General features: G+C 53.2%; 1 protein-coding gene across 3 annotated transcripts in view; it reads left to right on the forward strand.

Moving 5' to 3' along the window:
• The window catches only part of ZNF423 (zinc finger protein 423), a 332,614-nt gene that overhangs the window by 52,867 nt on the left and 255,155 nt on the right, over window positions 1–24,592 (forward strand). For all 3 annotated transcript variants that reach the window (XR_008293729.1, XM_027044455.2, XM_027044456.2), the window contains exon 2: window positions 8,926–8,985. Coding sequence is in view for 2 of the 3 variants with exons in the window: in XM_027044455.2 (XP_026900256.1) it covers window positions 8,926–8,985 (60 nt within the window). In the remaining variant the exon portion in view is untranslated. The remainder of the gene's footprint in view (window positions 1–8,925; window positions 8,986–24,592) is intronic.

Here is a 24,592-nt window from a genome sequence, read left to right on the forward strand (position 1 = left end):
AATCTTCTGTAAATTTGAATCATCGGGGAGAGAGAGAATCCGTCTTCCTTTTGTTGGCTGACCCCACTCAGTCTGGAGCCACAGCTTCTGTTTGTTGAAGGTGGAAGTGAAAAAAGGGGTTAAGAATCCCACCCCAGCTTCACTCCGACCTAGCTCGGCGACCTTGGGCAAATTGCTTGGTCTTTATTTTCTCATCTGTAAAATGGGGTTAATACATGTTCTTATAGGATTGTGCAGGCCAGTGGTTCTCAAGCTCTAGCATGCATGAGAATCACCTGCTGGGCCCCACCCCCAGGGATTCAGCTATTTAAAATTCTGCATTTCTGGGGCGCCTGGGTGGCTCAGTCAGTTGAGTGTCCGACTTCAGCTCAGGTCATGATCTCATGGTTCGTGAGTTCGAGCCCACGTAGGGTTTTCTGCTGTCAGAGCAGAGCATGCTTTGGATCCTCTGTCCCCCTCTCTCTGGTCCTGCCCCCCCTCAAAAATAAATAAACATTAGAATAGAATAGAATGGAATAAAATAAAATAAAATAAAATTTATGCATCACTGACAAGCTGCCAGGTGACACGGCTGTTGCTGGTCTGGGGACTCCAGTCAGAGAAGTTACAGAGGTTTGTGCCTGGTGAGGGCTAAGGATCACATCATATAGGGGGCTTTGTGTATCCGGACTCCGGGGTCTGGAAGCTAGGGTGCTTGGGTTCCAGGTCTGCTTTGGTCACCTCTGCTGCCCCATGGGTGAGCTGTTTGTCTTCTCTGGGACTTTATTTCTCCTTCTGTGAAATGGGTCAGTAAAAGCTTGACTTTCAGGTAGCAGCTGAGGAAGCGTCTGCAAAAGCCCTCTGATGCCAGGTGATTCTGGTAAGAGTGGCAGGGACGCCTTGGGGGACCCTGGGCCACCATGCTGACATCTGCCTCCTCACCCACTAGGGACAGGCACGGGAAGGCAGGCCATGGCACCAGTCCCGGGGCACTGCTGACTTGCCCGGTCCTTGCTCCTCTTCCGACAGAGCTTTGATGTACTCTTCCATTTTAATTCACTTGGATGCCTGGCCTTTGTGATACTGTCTTTGCTTCTCAGTTCCCGACTCTGTTATCCACTACAGTGGACACATCATGTGTCTCTGTGATACTCAGTTTCCTCTTCTTTTCCTGACCTGTGGCTGGGATGGAGCAGACAGAGTGAGGGGTGAGTAGCTGGGTGTTCCCAGCTTTGAGCTAAAGCCGCACTCGGAAACATCCCCGCTGGCCTTGTGAGCTTATGGGCTGGGTTCTGGACCAGTGCTCTGGCTTCGCAGGTTCCATTGCCTCATCAGAAAAGTGGGGACTTTGAAGACTTTCTCAGAGGGAGGCTGGGAGGATTATGTGAGAGCCAGTGGGTGGGACGCCCGGCCCGGTGCCTGGTGCTACAGCGGCCCGGTGGAGGTTTGCTTTCCTGGGCGGGGGGGGGGAGTAGTCCTCACCCTGGCCCAGATCTGCTCCAGTCGGACACAACACCCACATGTAGGTGCAAGCACGCATGTGTGCCTTATGTACGCGCCATGCGTCGGTGTTTGAGGGGGTGGGGAGGCTCTACGGACCAGGATGGAGACAGCCAATAGATGTTTTTCTTTTTGAGAGAGAGAGAGTGAGAGAGAGAGAGCTCGCACAACAAATGGGGGAGGGGCAGACACAGAGGGAGACACAGACTCCGAAGCAGGCTCCAGGCTCCGAGCTGTCAGCACAGAGCCCGACGCAGGGCTCAAACCCAAAGACTGTGAGATCCTGACCTGAGTGGAAGTCGCACACTTAACCGACAGAGCCACCTGGGCGCCCCAGAGTGCCAATAGATTTTAATCCACCTTGTTGAGCCTTTCGAAGCTGCACCCATGCCCAGCAAGAAGGAGAGCGCTGATCGATTAGCAATGTCTGCCACAGGTGCGGGACAGGGGAGCTGGGCCAGGTTTGACACTCGTTCTGTCTCTGGTCTAGTGGAAAAGCCATTCCTCTCATACTTAAAGTGCGTCACATTCATCACCGAGTTTTCACATCATCCTCATCATTGTTGTCACTTTTTAGGGAAACCTGGAGGAGAGGACCCTGTTTCTGCAAGGTTGCCCCAGATCCAGATTCTCCTGGGATTGGTGCTTCTGTTCCTTCTGCAGATATCTCCCAGCCCTCCTCTCTTGGGGTGTGTGGGGTGAGGATGGGGTGCTCGTGGAGGGACATGAGCTGGCATGGAAGCTGAACCCCTTGGTTGTGAATACTAGATGGTTGCACATTTGGGGACACCATCCCTGCACTGTGACAGGGACTGGGAGGTTGTGATGCTGAAGGACCCAGGGCTGTCCCTGGGCCCTTCCTGGGGGTGGGGTGGGGCGAGTCTCTCGGGAAACCTGATCTCACTGCTGGAGCCCTCCTGTCCTCACAAGCACAGTGAGACCTTAGCGGTCCACCAGGAACCTGAGGGAGGACGGGCAGCTTGGGTAACCCCAGGAATGCTCACGTTGATTGCCCGTTTACCTGGGGCAGTGTGCGTTAGGAATCCCGGCTCATCGAGGCCTCTGGACACTCCTGTCAGTAGTGTCCCCCTTTCATGGAGGACATGGAAGATCACGGTGGATCAAGCATCTTGCCCCAGATCTAATGGCCTGAAACTGGCAAAGCTGGGGGATGGTCCTGGGGAGCCCTATTTAGGACCCCCTACCCGAACCCCTCCATTTTATAGCTTCTCTCTGGTGCCCTCATCTGTCCTGCTAGAGTGAGCTCTGTCGGGTGACTTCTGGAAGGTTGATCTTCCCGGTAAGGATCGACCAACTTCTCTTCTGGAGTTGTTGGACTCTTACTGGATGTCTCTATGTTCTGAGTGTTTTATAGGTAAGCAAGGCAGGGAGTGAAAGGGGAGACAGTGGCCGAGCAAGATCCAGGCTTCTGACCCATCTGCCCAGGGTAGACCAGGGGAACAATATATAAAAAATTCTCAGAAAAGTTGCATCTTTTCCTAGGTGCTTGTTCCAAAGCCAGTGTTTAAGGGGAAAGTCGGGCATTGCCAAAATTGCTGTAAGCACTTACTGCGAAGCTGCCGACTTGGCGACCCACCCACACTCTCTTGATGGGTCTAATGCATCAGCTGTTGCCTCCCACATTGGAACATACTGCCTTTTTTTTTTTTTTTTTTTTTTTTTTTTAGCAGTGTATCAGGTGGAAGAAAGCTTCTGGTTAGGAGCCACGGTGTCCAAAAATAGGTTTCTTTAGGGGTGCCTGGGTGACTCGGTTGAGCATCCAACTCTTGATTTTGGCTCAGGTCATGATCTCAGGGTTCCCGGGTTCAAGTCCCACGTCGGGCTCTGCACTGACAGCATGGAGCCTGCCTGGGATTCTCTCTCTCCCCACCCCCCACTCATGCGTGTGTGTGTGTGTGTGTGTGTGTGTGTGTGTGTGTGTGTGTGTGCTCGCGCTCACGTTCTCTCTCTCTAAAAGTAAATATTAAAAAAAATAGATTTCTTTATTATTAAAAAAATTCTTTTAACACGTATTTATTTTTGAGAGACAGAAAGAGACAGAGCAGGAGCAGAGAGAGAGGGAGACACGGAATCCGAAGCAGCATCCAGGCTCTGAGCTGTCAGCACAGACCCTGACATGGGGCTTGAACTCCCAAACCGTGAGAACAGGACCTGAGCCCAAGTCCAACGCTTAACCGACTGAGCCCCCCGGGCTCCCCAAAAATAGATTTCTTTAAATCCTAGACCCACCCTCCAGGTGGTGAGGTGCAGACAGACCAATGGGAGGGGTGAAGAGTTCTTGCCCCTGCTGTAGGGCTGTGCTCACTGGGGAAAATGGCAGGCAGTCTTAACGGAGCCATTTCAATTGTTAGTTTATTCTCTTTTCGGCAAGTGGTCAGAGAATCATGAGAGTAAAATACAGGGGTCAGTGATATGACCCTGTCAAGAGATCCTCTGAGGGTCTGGGTTTGGTGGTGAGTGGCTGCGTTGGGGCCAGGGGTGGGGATCTTGGGTAGTTTTAGCTTTGGTTGCAGAGAGAGCCTTTGCTTTTCCATGCTGTCACTCCCCTAGACCAAACCCACCACCTGGAACCCATCCTCACTGAGAGGACCCTGGAGGGTGTCAGCTTAGTGATTGGGTTTGTTTGCAATTGACCCTGGTCATTTTGCCCTGAAGCCTGATGGCAGAGATGGTCATGGGCTACATGTTATGGCACATCTGTGTGAGTTAGAAAAAAGGCTGGCCATCCCTATGTGCAAAAGGATGGGTACATCTTGGTCTGGGATAGCCCTGTATCAGGACATACTGTTTAGTGGACAGAGTGTGGGCTAAATTTCAACCCTTTCTCACTACTTCTGCTGGGCCTCTTGTGCAGTGCACAACCTGCACAGCCATACACAGCAGTCTTCCTTGCTTTACACTTTTTCACTCCTTGAAATTGCTTAGTACTGAATGATGACACTTCATTTCATGCCTGACAATGAGAGTCTGGACTCTAGGTGTATCCTATACCTTCCTTGGCCTTGGCCTGGTATAAGTGAGAGGATTTCTTTAAGGATGAGCCCAGGAGAGGCAGTCATGCGCCCCTGGCTTGTCTCACTACCTCCATTGGGACAGGGATGCCTTTAGGGGGAGCCTCTGTCAGGCCAGTGTGAGCCCAACCCTTCCCTAAGGATGAGATGATCCCTGGGGCCAAGGCAGTAAAGCATGGAAAAGTCCCCTAAGACATTGTGAACACCAGCCAGAGGAGGGGCCAGATGAAAATGCTCTCAAAATAAAAGCCATTAATTTAGTGGTTCTTAAACCTTTTTTTGGCAGGCAGGCAGGAGGTAGTGGTGGTGTTCTAGATCTTTTTGATGAAAACCACATATCCTTTCCCCAGAAAAATGCCTGTGTGTACACATGTCTGAGGCTTACAGCCAGGGCCAGGGCCTTCTCAGATCCTTGAAGCCAGGCCCAGCAGCTGGCCCTGGTATGAATTTTGGAGTAGGGAAAGTGGTTTCTGGGCCCTGTTGACCCTGCTGGAGGCTTCCTCTGGCCCTTGGGTCAGTGCTTGCCTCTGTCCACCTGTCTCATTCACGTCCTGACACTGTCTTAGAACTTGTCCCCTGAGCTTTTCTACCTCTGGCCTGCACCTTGTCTGCTAGCCCAGGTCCTGCCTGATTTTGACCAACCCCCCCAGAGCAAGTGGCACTGGGGAGGTGGGTTACACAGCTGCCCGCCTAGCACCACTAGCCCCATGCTGCTGGGTTCCCAATGTCCAGAGGCCCAGCACACAGGCTTTGGGTCTTACTGGCATGTCGTTGATGGAAGGCTGTCCCAGTGCACAGGGGGCAAGCTGTGCGCACTTTCAGAGTAGGGGAGTTGTCATCACTTACAAGCCCGCTGCTGAGCTGGGAGACAGTGTCTGGTGAGGCTCATGAGCTCTATACTCCCATGGGAATCAGCCACTCACAGCTTATGATCCCAGAGCAGGGAGAGAACCCAGAGTTCTGTCTGGAGCCCGACAGAGCTTCAGAATCCTTCTTAACACACCCTAAGAACCATGGTTCTGTGCACTCTCCAGTGTGAACACGGGTCCTGCACCACCTCCCCTCATATTATACGTGGCCATGCATCCCCTGTCCGGGTATACAGACTTGCTGCTGTGCCCTGACCCTGTGTGTTCAGACTCACTGTGCCTTCTCCCTTTGCTTACACACTCGCCCCCCACACTCCCTTCCTTTGTGTGCACACTGGCCTTGTGCACCCACCCTGCACATACAAATGGCCATCGTTCACAGGAGCAGACAACTCTGTGTTCCCCTTGAGATTGGGCAGGGTGAGGGTTTGCCTTGGCTTCAGTGGTGCCAAACATCTTTAAATGAAAAGTTAGAGGTAGAATCTGGGGAAGCCTCCAGAAAGCACCCAACTCCTCCGGCTGGCTGGGCAGCCCCTGTAGGTGTTATCCATATTGACCACTGTGCCGATTGAGTTTTCTCTGAGATGCCCAACCCTTGGTGTCCATTGCGCCTCCAGCAGAAGTCCACTTGGGGATGGCTCAGGCTCCCAGACAGCGCCTGCTGCCAGTGTAGACTCAGCACCCCCAGCAAGTGGCTGGCTCTGGCTGTCGGGAAGGCCTTCCTTCCTCTGTGCCTGCTGCCCCTGCTAGTTATCTAGCTGTTGAAGAGACCAGTCCGGACGGAAGAGTAAGAGTGAGACTGGAGGAGAGGAGAGCCCCTGCACGTTCACGGCAGCAGGGAGCACGGAGCCTCGTGCTGATGCTGGGAACACTGGGCGTGACTTTTTCTCATCAGGAATGTATAAAGGATGGTGTGCTTATGCCTTCAATAAACAAAACGTGGGGAATGGGATGTTAGCCGGGTGGATGCCAGCAGTTGTAGGAAAATGCATTCATGCCCCACAGCACTAGGTGGGTTGGCCCGCGGGCTCCTTCCTCACTGGGAGAGATGTGGTTCTGGAGATGCTGGTGTGTGATGTGGCCACTTGCCTGTGGTGACGTCTGCCACTTTGAACTTCCCCAGCCAGCTGGCATCAGGCCACTGCCCTCTTCCCAACTTTACAGGCTTGTCGGACTTGGGGAAGAGACCTTGGATTGTCCTAAGAGCTCCAAAATGGCAGATGTTTTCCTGATCTCCTTCCCATGATGGCTGAAGCCAGATCTCAGGGAGGGAAGGATTTGGTCCCATTCTGGGGACATTCTTCAGTTCAGTGATCTGGAAGGTCACCCTTCTCACCTGGAGAACATTGGGTGGGCCCAGAGTGGGGCCCTTTGTCCTGGTATTTGGAGTACACCGTGGACAAAGGGAGAACTGGGTCACGCATGAATGTCATGGTAGCCATGGTCAATGAGGTCGGTCTTTTTGAAGTTGTCCAGCAGAAGGGCCGCATGGTGACTTTACAAACCGGGAGTGACTTCTTAGTAGAAGCGAAACACGTAGATCTTCAAGTAAGTAAACGGCGAAATGTGAAGGGAGCGGATTTTCAGGTGTGGCAATGAGAGCTGTTAACAACTGCTGCTTTCATGCATGGCTGGCTTCTGATCGCCGTAAGCATTATCCGCCGGTGTTTCAGGGGCTGTCTGCTTGGAATCAGCTTAGTGAGTAATAATCAGTTTTGTCTGATGCGAGGTCTTGATTCATATTTACAAAGCTGCATGTTTGAAAACCCTCCCTGGCGCTAACTAGCTAAGTAGAACAATAGCCTCGGCCCCACCCCAGATCGCCTCTGCATTTCATTTGGATTCTGAGTTTGTACTCTCAGGACGCAAACTTGGGAAAGAGCAAACACTCTTAGCATTCCTTGGCCTGTTGCTTCTTGTCGCGATTGTCCCTTCTTGGGTACGGTCTGGGAGTCTCTGGTAGGGGAGCGAGACCGGGGACAGATACATGATAAAGCGGGGCCACGCCATGCAGAGCCGGACTTGTTAATTCCCAGAGCTGGTCCAGCCCTGGCCACCAAACCCCCCGAGTGCTTGGGCCACTGCTCTGGCAGATGACTCCATCGCCCCATTGAATCCTCCCTGCCACCGTATGGCTTGGGTACCATTATTATCTATTTCTGAATGTTAAAACCGAAGCCTAGAGGTTAAATAATTTGCTCAAGATCGTACAGCTAGAGGCAGAATCGGGATTTGAACCCAGTATCTGACTGTAGCCTAGCCTGCTTGCTCCTCTCACGGCTCCGCTGCCCAGCATACTGTGTATCTGCCTTCTGTGGGGTGGGGGTGGGGGGGGGATTACCAGTCCCGACTTGCTAGGAGTCTGGACAGCATCCTCTGTGCCTCTGCATACAGTGGTTTCAGTATGCATCGGTCTGCCTTCCACACGCAGTTGTGGGTTTCAGCCCAAACTCTGCACGCTTGTAGCTGTGTAAGACCTCAGGCACGTCACTTGGCCTCTCTGGGAATCTGTTGATGAGGATTAAATTCAGTAATGCCTGAAAAGCACTCAGCATTATGCCTGGCTGACAGTGTGTGCCCATGTAGGATGGTGACGGTGAAAAGGGAACTGGGTGGGACCTGGTAGCTTCAGCCTGCGCATGTGTAGAGCTTCAGAGCCCGTTAAATCTGAAAAATACTGTGTATGCACATTTTTGACTTAAACAAAGTTCCATTTTACAGAGTCCATAACCCAGCTTTAATATTATTACATGCCCCAGACTGGGATTAATTCCAGGACAAGAGATTTATTATGCTGTATAGAGTTTCTCCTGTGTTCTCCTAAGTACATGGCCTCCGTCTCCACCAGCCTGGTCTTACATGCAGGGGTACGGGATGCTGGAGGTGCCCCATCCCTACCCAGCCTTGTTCAGTGGGCCCAGGGGCAGGATGGAGAGGTGAGTTGCTTTCTGATGTTACCATCCCGTGGCTGTCGACCACTGGACCTCAGGGTCTGTCTGTCGGTTACGTCTCAGTGTGTGGAATAGCACCCCATGCTTCTCCAACCTCTGAGAGTGACTTTGTTTGTTGCAAAAGCAAGCTTTCACATTTCAGTGGTGGTGTAAGGGGCTCTTGGTAGGGGGATGGTATCTGTGGGATTGGGGAGAGGTCTGAACCTTTGTCGTCTTCCTGGGTGTCACAAATGGCTTCATCTCAAGCAGAAACTCGGACTATAGACAGTAGTGGGCTGCAGAAGTGTGTAGAGGTTCTGATGCTGCATCTGGTTCCAGGCGGTGCTGTGATTGATTTGTGATGTCTGCTAGGGACACAGGGATGGGGAAACCATACTGATACTGCACTTGTTTGCTATTCAGGTTTTATTCCAATTATTTAACATCTCTGTGAAACCCACAAAGGCCTCATTGTAGGCTTTACCCCCTTGCTCCTGATCATGGGTATTATAAGGACTCCCACAAGTGATCCTTCTTCCTTGCCCTGTTCCCCACCCTGATGGCCTGTTTGTACAACTTCAAAACTCACGGGCCCATCTCTGTTCTCTCTTTCAGTTGAAGAGGGGGAGGCCTCGGACTTCTCGCTGGCCTGGGATTCCTCCGTGACAGCATCAGGTAAATGCCCAGGGGCTGCTGGGGGAGTTGCTGGGGGTCCTGGGGGGGGTGGGGTGGGCTCAGGAACTCAGAAAGCCACCCAGCTGGTTATAGAAATCCTATTCTTCATGTCACATTCCTGTCTCCAGGCCAGACTACCCTGTGCAACACGATTTTTATATCAGTTCCATATGGTCAATAAAATCTATTACATACGGAGACTAATCTGCCCTATTCTCCTGGGGGACCACGTTTCCTTCTTGTGGGCGCATTCAGATGGGCCACGATACCCCCACTACACAGGCTTTGAAGCTCCCTGCCATGGGTGCCATTGTACATTCATTCCGGTCTAATTGCATAAAACCCTCTTTAATAGGACGTTTAAACTCTGATCGGAATCTCAGTTCCCATGTTCCCCCTCCCAGAGGGGGCTGCTTTGCACCCCCAGGCCAGCAACCTGAGCCCGTGCCTCCAGGGGGAGGTAATGGGGGGAAGTTCAGACTTCTGTAACGTGTGGCCGCCATCGGGGTGGCTTGGCAGTTAGGGGACTTGGGTTTTCGGCTGACTTCTGCCCTTGTGTAAGCTCCTTCTCTGTGCCTCAGTTTCCCCAGCTATTAAAAGAGGTGGATGGATAAAGTTTTCTAACTGTAAAATCTTGTCATTTGGAGCTGTCTGTGGAGCTTGGGGTTAGACCTGGCTTTGGGGTCCTTGGGAGCCCCTGGGGGGGTGCTGTTCGCTCCTGTTGGCTCTGAGTCCAGCCGGCACCTCTCGGCAGCGGCCGTGGCTCCCAGTCCTGCAGATAGAGCCTCTCCTGCTTTGTCCCCGTCCCAGGATCCTGACCATCTGGGTCTGGATTCATGGGGGAGCTGGAGCCAGGCTGATCTCGTAGAAAGTTGGGCCTGAAGAGACTCTGAGGGAATCATCTTGTTCAACCTCCTTGTCTTCTAGATGTGGAAACTGAGGTACAGAGAGAGCTTTGCTCTGGGTCAGTAGTTCCCAAGATGCGGTATCAGGCATCAGGCATATGCACATTTAACACTTGAATGGTTATACGTTGGATTTGTGATTTTATGGCTCCTTGTGACTTAAGATGGTGCTAATCATTTAAGTGAGAACATTGTGTTGACAGTTTTAAGTAACAGTACATAATGCTTGGGTTCAGCGGAAATCATGAAGATGGTTTGCAAATAATGAAATGTGGGAAATGTTGGTACAGATTGGACAGAAGGGAATGGAGAGCCAGCACTGGACACTCCTTGTCCAGCGCTCTTTTTAGCACAATCGGGACGCCGCTTGGAGAGTTCCAAAGGTCTTGGTTGGATCCTGGCTGACTCAGGTTTGGGCACTGTTGTGTCTGCAGGTGCCTGGCCCTTGGTGACAGGGGCTCCCTCCATGGGAGAGGTGTTGTCTGAAGCCAGAATGAAGGCGGTGGTGCTCACATTCTTAGGAGAAGAGTCCAGGGTTAGGACAGATGTTGGGGTCCACACTGGTTAGGTTGGAGGAAGGGACTGCATAGCCCCTGTCCTGTGTCGTTCTGTACAGGGGAGATGCATTCCTCATGGTTGGAAAAAACGCAGCGAGATTATAAAGCTCTGTGTCTCATCCAGGGATCCTGACCCATGTGGGGGTGCATGAGCTCAGGCTTCTGCCAATACTGAAGAGGACCCTCACGGTGCTCCAAGCTCCCGGACCAGGAAAGCACCCGGCTCAGTGTCCATATAAGGTCCTGCCTCTTTGCTGCTTTCCCAGCGGGGCCGGAGGCAATGAGGACAGACAAGAATAGCAGTGGGGTGCTAGGAGGGCACTGGCTCTGGTCGTGGTGGTTGGACAGCCCTGTGCAGAGGGCATCAGGTGCTCAGACTGCATCCCTGAGGCGGTGGGTGAGATGTCGCCCAGTCTGGGGTGCCAAGGGGGCTGTGTGGGGGCCCTGCCGGTCTGCAGTTCTCTGATGCCATAGTGGAAGGGCCAGCCTTACAGCCTCCCTGGGGCACTTGGGCAGAGAGGAGGTTGTGAGATTTGTCAGTTTCTAGCCAAGAGCTGAGCAGGACCCGCATGCGTGTGCAGGGAGAGGTACATGGCTCTTTGGGAGTCCCCTCCAGCCCTCAGGGACCGTTGCGCCTGTCAGCTTTGGATTGTCTGCTCAGAGACGGGGAGAGGGAAGGCAAAGCATCCCGGGCATTGGATAAGTCACAGCCAAACAGTGCCTTGTTTTGTTTTCTTTGGCCCATTTCTGATGATTTTTTACAGTGTGTGCATGTGATAAATTTTCCTTCCCAATTCTGTTGGGCTTGGGCTGTTAAAGTCAGCTTGTGTTCCCTGAGCATGGGGCTTATGAGGTGTTGTGGCTCCTGGGTGACAGGACCAAGTCCGTTTGGGAGGCAGCCCTGGACATGGGTGGTGTCATTTATCAAGCCGTTACTTGGTACCCGCCAGGCCCAGAACAAGCGCTTTACCTGCCTATCTCAATGCACTATCATGACGACCCCGTGAGGTGGGTGCTGTTTCCAGGAGCAGCTCCAGAGTTTCTCTGTAGGCTGGTTTAGGGACAGCCATCTGGTGGGGGACAGGGCCAGAGGCCTGCTTAAAGCTCCTTTGGTGTAACACTTTTCAGTAAGCTGAGAAAATGTCACTTGGCCGCATCAGAGAACGGGGGGCAGGTGCCAGGGAAGATTATGGGGGAGCAGAGCCTCCGCGAGCCACCCTTGGCACTGCTGCTGGGAATTGCCATCTTCATTCGGCGGCCAGGGGAAGGAGGCTCAGAGCTGTGGAGAAGGAGCTCGAACCCAAGCTCTCCCTCGGCCGGAGCGTGTGGCTTCACCTCTGCGCAGCCCGGCATAGAGATGGGCAGCGAAGCAGAACCCGAAGGCATCGTGGGGGCTTTAGGAAAGTCCCCGGCGGTACAGGCCACAGAGGGTCTTTGGCTCATCAGACTGGAGGAACCCAGGGTGAGGTGAGCTGGGTGAGCAGAGAGCGTTTTACCAGGAGGAGCGCAGGGCTGCAGGGCACAGGGTAGTTCCTCTTCTGTGGGGGGCCTCGGCGGCTGGGCTGCAAGCCTGCCCCCTGCCCGCTTTGCCCTGGCTGTGGGAGCGTGATGGAGAGCTCCAATAAAGAAGCAGAATGCATAGTGTGCTCTTTGCTCACCTCTGGCCTCCTCGGGCCCTCGTTGCCCGTGGGGACCCTGTGGTCACCACCCAGGGAACAACCTGGCCTGCTCTGTCTGTGCCCTCGTGTAGGGGCCCTGACAGTGATGGAGAGCCTGGCCCGGCCTGGCGGGGAGATGGGCTCACAACACTCTTCTCTGGCCTGGCCGGGGCTTCCTGGGAGGGGGAGGGCCAGCCTCTCGGCGGGCAAATACGGGGCTCCTGACAGCACGGCCCCTGGGATGGAGCCCTGCATTCAGAGCCTGGGTATGGGGTGCATAGTAGGGGTGGGGTTTTAAATCATTCTCCACTGCATTCTGATTTTTCTCACCCATAAAATGGGGAATGAGGGAGATGATACCTTATAATGAGATAATTAAAACAAGAGAAATTCTTAACCTGTTTTGAGCCACAGATGCCTTTCAGCATCCAATGGGCACATGTTACATGTGATTTCAGGGGAGTTCATGGGTTACCCTAACCTCAGCTTCCCCTACCTTGCCAGGCCATGGGTTTGAATATCTTAGGGATGGGAGGGTCCTTTGTGAAAGTCCCACAGGGGTCCTACCTGTCCCGAGGCTGGCCTGTGGCACAGGTGAGAGGGGGAGGGTCTGTGGTAAACTGTGACACAGACCCTCTACAGGGACAGCAGTCCCTTAGCGTCCCCTGACTGTGCCAGGGCACTGGGGCCAGAATTGCCTGGTCATCTGAGTTTTTATTTATTTGTTTATTAAAAAATGTTTTTTATTTAAAAAAAGTCTAATTTTTTTTTTTAATTTATTCTTGAGAGAGAGAGAGAGAGCGAGAGAGAGACAGAGCATGAGCAGGGGAGGGGCAGAGCAAGAGAGGGACACAGAATCCGAAGCAGGCTCCAGGCTCTGAGCTGTCAGCACAGAGCCCAATGTGGGGCTTGAACTCACAAACAGTGAGATCATGACCTGAGCTGAAGTCGGACACCCAACCGACTGAGTCACCCAGGCGCCCCTAAAAAAATTTTCTTTAATGTTTATTTATTATTGAGAGACAGAGATAGAGACAGAGCACGAGTGGGGGAGGGGGAGAGAGAGAGAGGGAGACACAGAATCTGAAGCAGGCTCCAGGCTCTGAGCTATCAGCACAGAGCCTGATGCAGGGCTCGAACTCACAAACCATGAGATCATGACCTGAGTGAAGTTGGATGCTTAACTGACTGAACCACCCAGACACCCCTATTTGTTTATTTTTATTTATTTATTTTTTAAAAGTTTTTTTATTTTGAGAGAGAGAGAAAGCACGAGCAGGGAAGGAGCAGAGAGAGCGGGAGAAAGAAAGAATCACAAGCAGGCTCTGAGCTGTCAGCCTGAAGCCTGATGTGGGGCTTGAACTCACGAATTGTGAGATTATGACCTGAGCCAAAATCAGGTCAACAGCTTGAGTAACTGAGCCACCTAGGCACCCCTCATCTGAGTTTTTAAAAAACAGAACAGAGAGCTGAATTTTCACATGAAATCATTAGATTAAAAAAATGTAGCAACTCCTATCGTTTAAAAAATATTTTTTTTTAATGTTTATTTTGAGAGAGAGACAGAGTGCAAGTGGGGGTGGGGGGCAGAGAGAGAGGAGGACACAGAATCTGAAGCAGGCTCCAGCTCTGCGGGGTTCATGGGTTCTGCAAGGCTCAAACCCATGAACGGTGAGATCATGACCTGAGGTGAAGTTGGACACCCAACTCACTGAGCCACCCAAGTGCCCCTGCAACTCCTGTTGTTTGAAGGCAGCTTTATTGAGATACAATTTATAAATCATATAATGCATTCACTGAAAGTACATAATTCAGTGGATTTGCATATATCCAAAGATATGTATCATCACCACCATAGTCAACTTATGGCATTTTCATGACCTCAAAGAAAGGCTCTGTGCCCCTTGGGTGTCACCTCTATCCTTCCATCACCCCCAGCCCTTAAGCACCCACTGAACTACTTTCTCTGTAGAAGGGAATCATATTATATGTAGTCTTTACTGACCAGCTTCTTTCATCTTGATATTTTCAAGGTTTATCTGAATTGTAGCCTGTATCAGCCCTTCCTTCTTTTTTATGACTGAATAATATTCCACTGTATGGCTGTACCATATTTTGTGTATTTGTTCATCTGTTAATGAACGTTTGGGTTGTTTCCTCCTTTTGGCTTTTGTGAATAGTGCTGCTGTGAACTTCTGTGTGCCAGTGTTTGATTGAATACTTGTTTCCAGTTTTGGGGGGCGTATTCCTGGGAGCAGAATAGCTGGGTCATGTGGTAATTCTATGTTTAACTTTGTGAGGAACGGCCAGACTGTTTCCCACAACAGTGGCACCATTTCACGCTCTTGCCAGTAATGTATGAGTTCCCTTTCTCCACATCCTCACCAACACTTGTTTTCCCTTTTTTTTAATTTTTAATTTTTTATTCTAGCCTTCCTAAATGTCAACTGGTATCTTATTTTGGACAACCCATATTAAGAAAAAAGTGTCCAGGCCACAGAAAGGCCTTCTGCCGGATGGTTTCAGCTTGGTCACCAAGTAGGAGGCTTTACCAGGGGGCCTCTCTGTCCCCTGCCCTGCTCTCCTGCTGACTTCTCCTCTTGTTGAATAGTCCAGCAAGCACAGTGAGGACGCCTGCCTTCCCTTCAGTGCTTTTTCTCTCTTCCCTCAAGCCCTTCTGCACGTGGTCTCTAAGTGGCAGGCGCCAGGATAATCGTGATCATTGTGGGCTTTCAGTGAACCAACCCAAACGAATGGAGCTTTGCCACCCTTGCTCTGTCTGGTCACCGAGTTTGATCGGGGGCTGAAGGGACTCATCTCTGTATAACTGTCTGATCACAGTCTCACTGGAACCTCCCACCTCTCCAGGCCGGGTTTCTGGACAGGCTGGGCTTCCTTCCAATATGGCTGCTGTGGAGCAAGCTGGGGGTGCAGTGGGAGGAGGGTCTGGGGGGTGGTCTGGAGTGGGAAACAGTTACTCTGTTGACACATGTTCATCGTCAGTGTCTGGGCAGGTTCGCCAGGCTTATTTGTGGTGACAGACACGCTTGTGTCAGGAGAGAAACACTTGATATAATTAGTTGGTTGTGATGGCCCGAGACTCTATCGGTGTGATTGGAGTTGGAGGCCCTCCTGCCACGTGATAGGTCCCGTTGTCCTGGTTAATGGAACCATCCATCTCATTTACGAGCTACTTCTAGGAACCGGGTCTCCTTGGTGGTGCTTTGGTGCTTTGGACATACAGAAACTGACGCACAGAGATGCTAGTGACTCATTTTAAAGTCACACGACCAGGAAGTGGCAGAGCTGGGATTGGAACCCTGGCAGTGCAGGCGTGAACTTTGCACCAAGGCTGTACGTGGCAGAGCTGGCTGTGAGGATGTCGTCCAGGCTCTTCATTTTTATTTTTATTAAAAAAAAATTTTTTTTAACGTTTATTTATTTTTGAGACAGAGAGAGACAGAGCATGAACGGGTGAGGGGCAGAGAGAGAGGGAGACACAGAATCGGAAGCAGGCTCCAGGCTCTGAGCCATCAGCCCAGCAGGCTCTTCATTTTTTAGAGGGGATCCGGAAGCTTTGTGAGGGGCTCAGCTCTGTGCCCGGGTCCCTCCTGGGTCAGGTGGAAGGGTGTAGCTAGGGCTGGGCTTCCTGGTTTGTTGCCCGGAAGGAGAGAAGGTACATGTTTTGGAGGCCTTGGACGCATCTGCCGTCTCGAAGGCCAGGCAAACGCTGCGGGCCAGCCTCTCTGTGCAGACTCCCACCCATCTGGCTGCAGTCCGCCTCTCTGCCCACCCCCCCCCCCACCCCCCGCACCTATACCTGGGCGTTGGGCATGGGTACAGTTTGCAGGGGAGGCTGGTACTAGGGCTGCAGGCTTTGGGACCTGCTCAGGCGGGAATTAGAATAGCATCTGGGTGGTTGGTATCCAGGGGCCCCTTAGAGAGGGGTGCTGAAGCCCTTTGCTTTCCTTCAGACTGGCACTGGGGTGAGCTGTGGGTCTGGGAGAGTGGTCAGGGTCCCCACTCCTGACAAAGGTAGCGGCCTCCTCGCCCCTCTTCAGTGAAGCGGACGGAAATGTCTGGAAGACTGGGCCTTGCACGCAGGGAGTCGAGGCCCGTCCAGGCAGCCCAGCCTGGACTTCTGAGCCTTCTCAGAGCTGCCTCCCCACCCCACTTGTGTTTTCTTAGAGTGCGTATTTATTATTTCAACTACTTCATAGAAACCCCACCTACAACCCTGTGCTTCCACACTCCTGCTGTTTGTACTTCTCTCGGCCCCTTTTCCACCTCCGTCGTGTGTAAACAGACTTACCTAGATGAGATCCAGCATGAAACGCCGTGGATTCCAGGTCGCTCCCATCCCCCCGCCCATTAGGCCTGAGCTTCACGCAACCCCCAGGCCCCCATAACCTTCTGTCTGAGAAGCTGCGTCGGGGTCCTCAGGTGAGTGGGCATACATTTTCTTAACTGCCCCTCCCCTGTTGGACACTTGGACTACTTTTCCTTTTTGGCTCTTACAAGTAGTACTATGACTAGGATCTTTGTGAAGGGGCTGTTTTTCTCCTTTGCAGTTTTTCTTAGGGGCTCCCAGCACCTTTTAACTTTTTCTTTTGCTCTTCAGATCAAGGCCCGAGCAACTGTCCTGCTCTTTCTCCCCACCCCTCTCCAGGATCCCTCCCTTGAATTATGTCCTGAGTGACCCTCTGCCTGGGCTCGTCAGTGAGCCTGTCCCGGCCCCCCTGGCGGTGATACCGTGGCCCATGACCAAAGGCCCAGGCTTTCGTTGGCTCAAGCTCTATTGGCTGGTGCTGTCCACCTCTGGAGCTTGAGCCCCCAACCTAGTCATCTTCTCGATGTGGACCAGGGGACATTTTAAAGGAGCAGAAAAGGTCTAAGTAGATGTATAATTTCCCAGCATTTTAAAGACTTGTGAAATGCGGCTTTATGTGGGGCCAGCTGGGGAGTTTCTCATTAGCTCGGCCGGGGCGTCTGTGGGGAGTTGAGCTAAGTGGAACCAGGCAGGCTGGGCAGGAAGACGCGGTGGCCCCGAGCTCACCAGGGGAGTGTGGCAGGCATGCTCCGGCTGCTGTGCTCCTTGGACCCCCGGCCAGGCCAGCGGGCCTGAGCCTTTGTTAGAGCTGCGTCCCCCAGCACAGGAGGCCTAGAAACCTTCGGGGGGGTGACTGGAGCTGAGAGGTGGCCACTCTGTTACCATGGTGAGCAGTCCACGAGGTGTGGGGCATCTGTTCGCCGCGTGCACGTGGGGGCATGTACTCCTGTTGTGTGTGTGTGTGTGTGTGTGTGTGTGTGTGTGTGTGTGTGTGTGGGCCCAGGTACCGCAGCCCTGACTCAGACCCCTGGGGACCCCGGGGCCTTTGCACCCCTCCATGCGGCATCTTGGACCCCTGGGGCTGAGGAGGATGTGGCGTTTCCTGCCCACCCTTTCCTCTGGGCCAGCCAGGGGCCCCTGCTGGGCTGTACTGTAACGACTTCCTCTGTGAACACGCGTCTGTGGAGCCCGTGCACCCGTGTGCGTGTGTGTGCCCGTGCCTGGGGTGTGTGTGCGAGGGAGTGTGTGTGGCGTCTCTCTCTGGACTCTTCTTCTCCCCTCCAGCCTGGCTGATGGTTTTGCTGGAGTGAAGCCATGGAGTGGGGCTTGTCTTGCTGTTTTCACCTCTTGGGGTGGACTTGGGCTTTCTCAGAGGCAGGGACTCTGTGTCATTTGTCTCATACCTGCAGCCTGGCCCGCAGCGGTGGCTCTGCCATCGTCCCCCCTGCTCCTTGCCATGTGGTCGCTGCTGCCAGCCCTGCTGGTCTGGGGCTGTCCAGCCCAGCAAGCCCCGGGTCCCATTCGCCTCTCCTGGGGTGTTGGGCTCTTCAGGTGGCATCGGTCATGAGGATTTTAATGAGGGAGGGGCCGGTCCTACTTTCCACGCTTGGGTGCGCCCTGAGGTCCGGGTGCACTCCGGGATGAGTCTCTGTGATGTTAGCCACACTCTAAGTCCCCAGGACCCCGCTGGTAGACAGTGGAAGCCAGTGGCTCTTCGGTGACTTGAAGCCTGGCTATAAACCAGAGTCACAGGCAGGTGTGTAAGTGGGTGTGGACAGGTAGGCCTGATGATGACATTGGGCCTCGTGGCTTTGGGGAGGTCTCCCTGTGTTGCGCCGGTGTGGTGAACCCCAGCTCTTCTAAGACATAATTCTGCATGCAATCTGGTGATCTCGTGAAAATGTGAATTCTGACTCAGTAGGTCTGGGTGGGGCCTGAGATTCTGCATTTCTAAGCAGCCCCAAGGTGCTGCTGATGCTGCTGGACCACATACTGGTCTGAGCAACAAAGATTTAGAGCGTTTGATGAGTTAAGTCCTCTTGCCTGCTCCCTTTGACTTTTAGTCTAGCTGGGCCCTCTGCATATGGAGCTCATCCTTCAAAGCTCAGCCTAACTGACACCGCCTCCCAGAAGTATGCCATGATGGTTCTGCCGTAACTATTGCACCTTCCTTTGTGCCCTTCAGCCTTGGGGGCTGCCCTGATCCTGGCCTTCACTGCCTTTTGCTTGGTTGTGACCTTCCTTCTGTAGATGCCCAGTTCCTTTGCTGCTCTGCTTGCTCCTTCAGGCAGTGACCATGTCTCATTCTCTGTGCTCTCAGGGCCCAGCCCTGGCTTGGTTACTGGCAGGTACCTGGTGAACGCTTGCCAAGGTGGAGAACTTCACCTCTGCCTCTTTGTGTTTGCCCTTGGCCGTCCAGGGCCTGATATTTGCTCACGTTGTTAAGGGCAGGCATTGGGTTTGAGGTCCAGATACTCTGGCTCTGTGAGGCCTTGAGTAAGTTAGTTGACTTCTCTGTGCTTCCATTTACTCATCTAGCATGGGGATGATCGTCTTCCTGGGCCATTGTGAGGACTGTGTGAGGGAATGCATATGGGTCAGCCTTAGCTTCCTAGGATGGATTAGCCTTAGCCTTCTAGGGTGGCACCTGGTCTCTGTACTTTTATTCTTGAGATTTGGTAACACATTGATGGGAGCTCGGACTCGAGCTTAGCTCTGAGCTGGGATCTGTGAGGGTGGTAGAGGAGGCCCAGATGCCCCCTTCTCCCTGCCTCCCCCCCCCCCCCCCCCGCCCCAGTGTCTTAACTGGTAGTCTCTAGGCATCACCACAGTGGGCAGGGCTGCGTTGTCACTCATGTCGACCCTGGTTGGTGGGGCATTGCTCGTTTCCCAAGTGGAGAAGGCTCTGGTGGGGTTGGGTGCTGGTGGGGGTTTGGTGGTCAGGGTCTACTCTGAAAGGCAGAGGCCATGAGGATGTCCTATGATCAGCTTCCTTCCCTGGGCAGGGCTTGATGCACCAAATGTGCAGCCATGGGTCGGTGCCCAGTAGGAAATGGCCAAGGTCAGCCCAGTCATGCTGCCTGGCTGTTCCTGGCTTCCTGGGCGGACACTCGGCAGGGCCCAGCTCCCGGCTTGGGTATGGTCAGTGCTGCATCAGCCAGCATCCTGCTGTCGGCTGCGATGGCCCACGGGGGTTAGACTGCTGTCCTCTCAGCTGCCATTCTCTTAAAGTCCTTGAGCGTGCAGGCAGCTGTTGGTGTGTGTGTTTGCATGTGCACCACACATACAGACCCCTCCATGTGTGTACTAGCCTAACCTGGCTGGTTCAAAAAAACATGATTTTGCCCACGCCGATAATTCTTTTTTCCTTCGTTGTGGTTGATTGCTTTAATTGATGGCTGCTGGCCACACTTAGTAGTAGTTAGCACATTAGACTGATACTGAATCCAGTAAATAGGACAGTAAACAGGGCACAAATACTTTGCAAAACCTGCAAGCTGGGGGAGGCAGAGCAGTGCCTGTTTTTGCTCCCTGTTGTATCTTCGGCAACTCACTATTACCATCAGCAACTGTAGTAACTAACATTAACAATAAAACATGATAACCATCTGGTGGGCCTTCACTAGAGCCAGGCACAAGGCTGGGCGCCAGCATGCATTAGCTCATTTAGCCCTCCTGAGCCACAAGTCGTAGGAAGTGCTACCGTTCCCATCTCGCAGATGAGCAGTTGAGGCCCAGAGAGGTTGAGACACGGGTGCAGGGTTTCTGAGCTGGTGGGGCTAGAGCAGGGATTTGAGCCTGCTTTGGTTTCATCTGAGTCTAGGGCCCACTTCTGTTGTCGCTAATTCAGTGGCCAGGACTCTGGAGGTTTGCTGTGTGTGCTGTGGAGACACACAAGAGGATGTGCTAAGAGCCCTAATGAGGTCCGTATGTCACATATCACTAGTGAGGGGGTGCCAGGGCCAGCGTGTGGAGGAGTGACTGCTGATGAGCACAAGGCCGAGACTGCTCAACAGTGATGCGTTCGCTCACCAGCCATTGTGGTGCAGGTGTGTGCCCCCAGAGCACACATGTTCACTTATTTGCAGACATAAGCCCATGTGCACACACCTCACATGCACATGCTTGCACACACACCTGTACCCGCAGCACACATGTATACACACATTGGTGCACATGCACACACATGCACGTTACTCCCCCCCCCCCCCCCCGGACGTGGTGCACACACACATTCATATATGTGGCCCTCCATACCTCACATATGCCCATACTTGCACACAAACACAGATGTGCCCACACACATGAACGTATGAGTGCACTAACACATGCCCACACGTACACAGCGCACAGATGCATGCACTTAAAACATGTGCACAAAGAGAGACATGCACACACAGGCACCGCACCCCTGGGCCTGCAAATGAACAGAAACGTCCTGCGTCTGGGGTGTCTCTCTTCAGGGATGGCGACAGTGCCCCTCTCAGGCGGTGTTCGTGCTCTCTGTTTTCTTTCTTTGGTTTCTTTGTTGTACCCTCAGTGCCTTAGACATACTTTCCGTCCAAAGATTCGAACCCCTGCTGTTGGACCCGGTGCTGGGCTGACCCGGGTGCAGACACAGACCCCAGTGCCCATCTGTCTGTTCGCCTGCCTGGCCTGCTCTGGCCCACATGCGCCCCCACCCCCCGCATCCCCAACTTGGACATGACTTCATTTCCACCCTGCACCTGCCACTTTAAGAGTCCAGGGGCCTGGTGGGCCTGTCCCCAGGGTCGGGCTGAGGGAGGCTGGACAGCTGTGGGCTGGGGGAGAAGCTTTGTTAGCTCCCAGGGGCCTCTTGGAGCCCAGGCAATGCTGGGGAAACTGAAACAAAGACCGACAATGGCCTCCTTCTCTCCCTGGGCGGCCTCGGAGCTGGGCCCGCATGGGCGGCCTCTGGGGGCCCCTGTTATTTCCTGTGCTGGCTGCGGGGCTCCTCGCCAGCCGCAAATGGGCAGGAAGCGGGGCAGGGCATCTCCTCCCCACCCGCTGGGCTGGCCCTCATAGGCCAGAGTAGCCGCTTCTGTGAGCAGGGGGCCAGCGCGACGTGCCTGCTGCACCGTCTGCTGCTCCAGGCCTGCGAGGCTAGGTCTGCCCTGCTCAGGTCTGCCCGGGCTTCCCAGGGGGGGAGACCTGACCCCCGGCTCTGCCGACCTCTCCCTGCTGCAGAGCCCACATGCTCCCACCATCTGCGCTGGAAGCCGAGTTTCTGCCACCCCTAGGCTTTGTGGCCAGAGCGCTCGCCCCACAGAATGGGGGACGAGGCCTGGCAGGGAGCATTGTATCGGTTGTTAATTAAGTCATCTGGGATGGTGCTAGAAGTGGAGTTTAGATTTAGTACTGCAGTTAGGGTTACCTTTAAGCCTAGGGTCAGGATGAGGGTTAGGAGTAGGGTTATGTTTACATATTTATTTTATTTTATTTTTTTCCCAATGTTTATTTATATTTTCAGAGAGACAGACAAGAGTGTGAGTGGGGGAGAAGAAGGAGACAGAATCCTAAGCAGGCTCCAGGTTCTGAGCTGTTAGCACAGAGCCCGATGCGGGGCTCAAACTCACGGAGTGTGAGATCATGACCTGAGCCGAAGTCCGGCGCTCAACTGACTGAGCCACCCAGGCGCCCCAGGAGTAGGGTTATGTTTAAGGCTAAGGTCAGAGTTAGGTTTGCCAAGCCCTAAAGACTAAAAACAAAAACCAAAAAACCAGGAGTCAGAGCATGGGTTTTGAAGCAAACAGACCTTTGTTTCAGTGCTGGATTCCCCACCGGTTTGTTCAGTACCTGATTAGCAGGTGCCTGTGCCATACTAGGGCCCCAAGGATGCGCTGGCCTCCAGCTCTCCAGGACTCACATTCTAGAGTGAGAAAACAAGCAGCGCTATTCACCAATTAGCTGTGAGGGTGGACTTGACTAAGTTATTCACCTTCTCAGGACTCGGCTTCCTGATCTGTAAGGTGGGGATACCGAAGCCCCACCCTGTGGCATTGTTACAAGGGTAAATGAGAACGTAGATGTGATGTGTTCAGCACAGTGGCCAGCCTTCAGCAAGCACCCATAAATGCTGGCTCTGGGTATAATTAAGGAGACGAGATGAGGGGGCCCTTACATCACTGAGCAGCTAAAATAATAGATGAAAGAACGAATTATGTCAGAAGCCCAAGGTGAGGGTTACTATGCAGGTGAGCTTCTTGGCAGGTTAGGCCAAAAGAGAAATAGGATGAGGGGCGGCCATGCTTTCTGATTTTATGTACTGGGGACGGATGAATGTTTTTCCCTGGCACTAAATGCTGAGGAATTTACTGTGCGGATCCTCATTAATCATTGAACAAATAACAGCCACTGTCTCAGTAACAATTTGGCACACAATACAGAAACAACTTTCCTAGAGTTCTTTCTTAAATTGACCCCGGAAGAACGCTCAGGGCCTAAGTACACAGCACAGCCGTGGACTTACGTGCTGCACAGCCTGGAGGGACCTGGGCAAGGCCAAATTACATCCTGGGGCAGCTGCTCAGGTCACTTTCCTGAGTGCCTGGTTAAAATGCAATTCAATGAGGGTTCTTCAAAGCAGGACCTTGAATAGCCCTTGACATGCCCATGGTTGCTGTGAGCCTTTGGGAGGGCTCCTCGAACTTTTGACGTCAGAAACTACCCCTTACCTATTTTTGAGGACCACCTGCCCCCAACTCATGACGTCTTGGAACACAGTTTGGGAAGCCCTGTTCATATCCTTATGTTTGGAGCTCACCAGCTCGGGAGACGGCATCACCTACCGTGTCCCCTCCGCCCAGACTGTAATCTGGTCATGGTTTGTATAGTGGCTGCTCAGGGCTTCATCCAGCAGGATCCACCCTTTGTTCCCTTACTATAGGATTATTGTCTTTACTCATCTTATCTGAGTAGAATCTGGCCTCCGGGAGGGACGCAGTCCGGAAAACAGGCTCAGGAGAGTTAGGAGGACCGAGGGCCGGGGCTAATTTGGGGTCTCTCTGTAGACACACATGCCTAAATGCGCACATGCATACCCAAACGCATTCACACTTAACCCACTCTTTGTATATATGAACACTGTTCTGTGCCTGAGTCCAGCTGGAGCTCCCTCCTGTCCCTTCCCCCTTCCGGTTGGCAGGACTGTGGGCTTGGCCCCAGGAAGGCCTGCCAGTGGTCACTTGCTCCTGGGTCTGGCAGGCACCCCATGGAGTTTCCATGGTGAGCCCTCCTTTGGGGGCCCCTGGGTGGGACTTTCCATCTGGGTGGAAACCTGACCCGCAGGCCACGAGAAAGAGGAAATGCCTTCCCCAAATGTGGAGAGAGAAAGAAAAGAGACGACCAGCCTGGGATTCCAGCCAGAACCCCTGATTCCTACAAAGCCGCATTGCCTGCGGACCCCGAGGGGTCTGGGGTGGGGCTGCTGAGGACCCACCCCTCAGGGAAGGCCACAGCTAGACGCCGTGGTGTCGTTTGGGTGGCTGGCTGCCATGTGCCCCTGTGGCACTGGCCTTGAGTTTGTGTGCATTCTCCTGCAGAGACCGGGGTCAGCCAGTTGGTAAAAGTGCCTGGCTAGGATCTGAATTTGGCTCTCTCTGTCCCCAGGGCCTGTGTGCTGGTCACTGTGCCCTCTCACCTCCCTCAAGCCGCATTTCCACAGGCATTATGTCTTTGAATCCTTGAAGCAGCACTTTGACTGCAGGTGGTATTAGCATACCTATTTCCCATATACGGGCATTGAGCATCAGAGAGGTTAGGGGCCTTGCCCAGTGTCACACAGCAAGTTTGTGGTAGAGCCGCACTGTAGCACAGCGCACCTGATCCCACCTCCCTACCTTGCTGACAGCAGTATGTGCATACATATAGGTCATTACTAGTTCATTTAACTTCTCCCAATCAGGATACACATTTGCCCAAATAAAGAAGGCAACAACAATTTAAGGAGAGTTGGCAATTACAGTCACTGGGCCTGCCTGCGTGAGCCTGAGATGTGGGGGAGAATCTGCTGCTCCCGCAGGTGGGGGTGTGTGTGGCCCCTCGGGTGGCTGTGACTCTGGGGTTTTAGGATGGGTGTCTTCCTCCCTCACACCTGACACAGGAGCCAAGCACCTTGTGGCCATTATCCTCACGTGT

The sequence above is a fragment of the Acinonyx jubatus genome, chromosome E2 (assembly GCF_027475565.1).
Source record: "Acinonyx jubatus isolate Ajub_Pintada_27869175 chromosome E2, VMU_Ajub_asm_v1.0, whole genome shotgun sequence".
Taxonomy (NCBI): Eukaryota; Metazoa; Chordata; class Mammalia; order Carnivora; family Felidae; genus Acinonyx; species Acinonyx jubatus.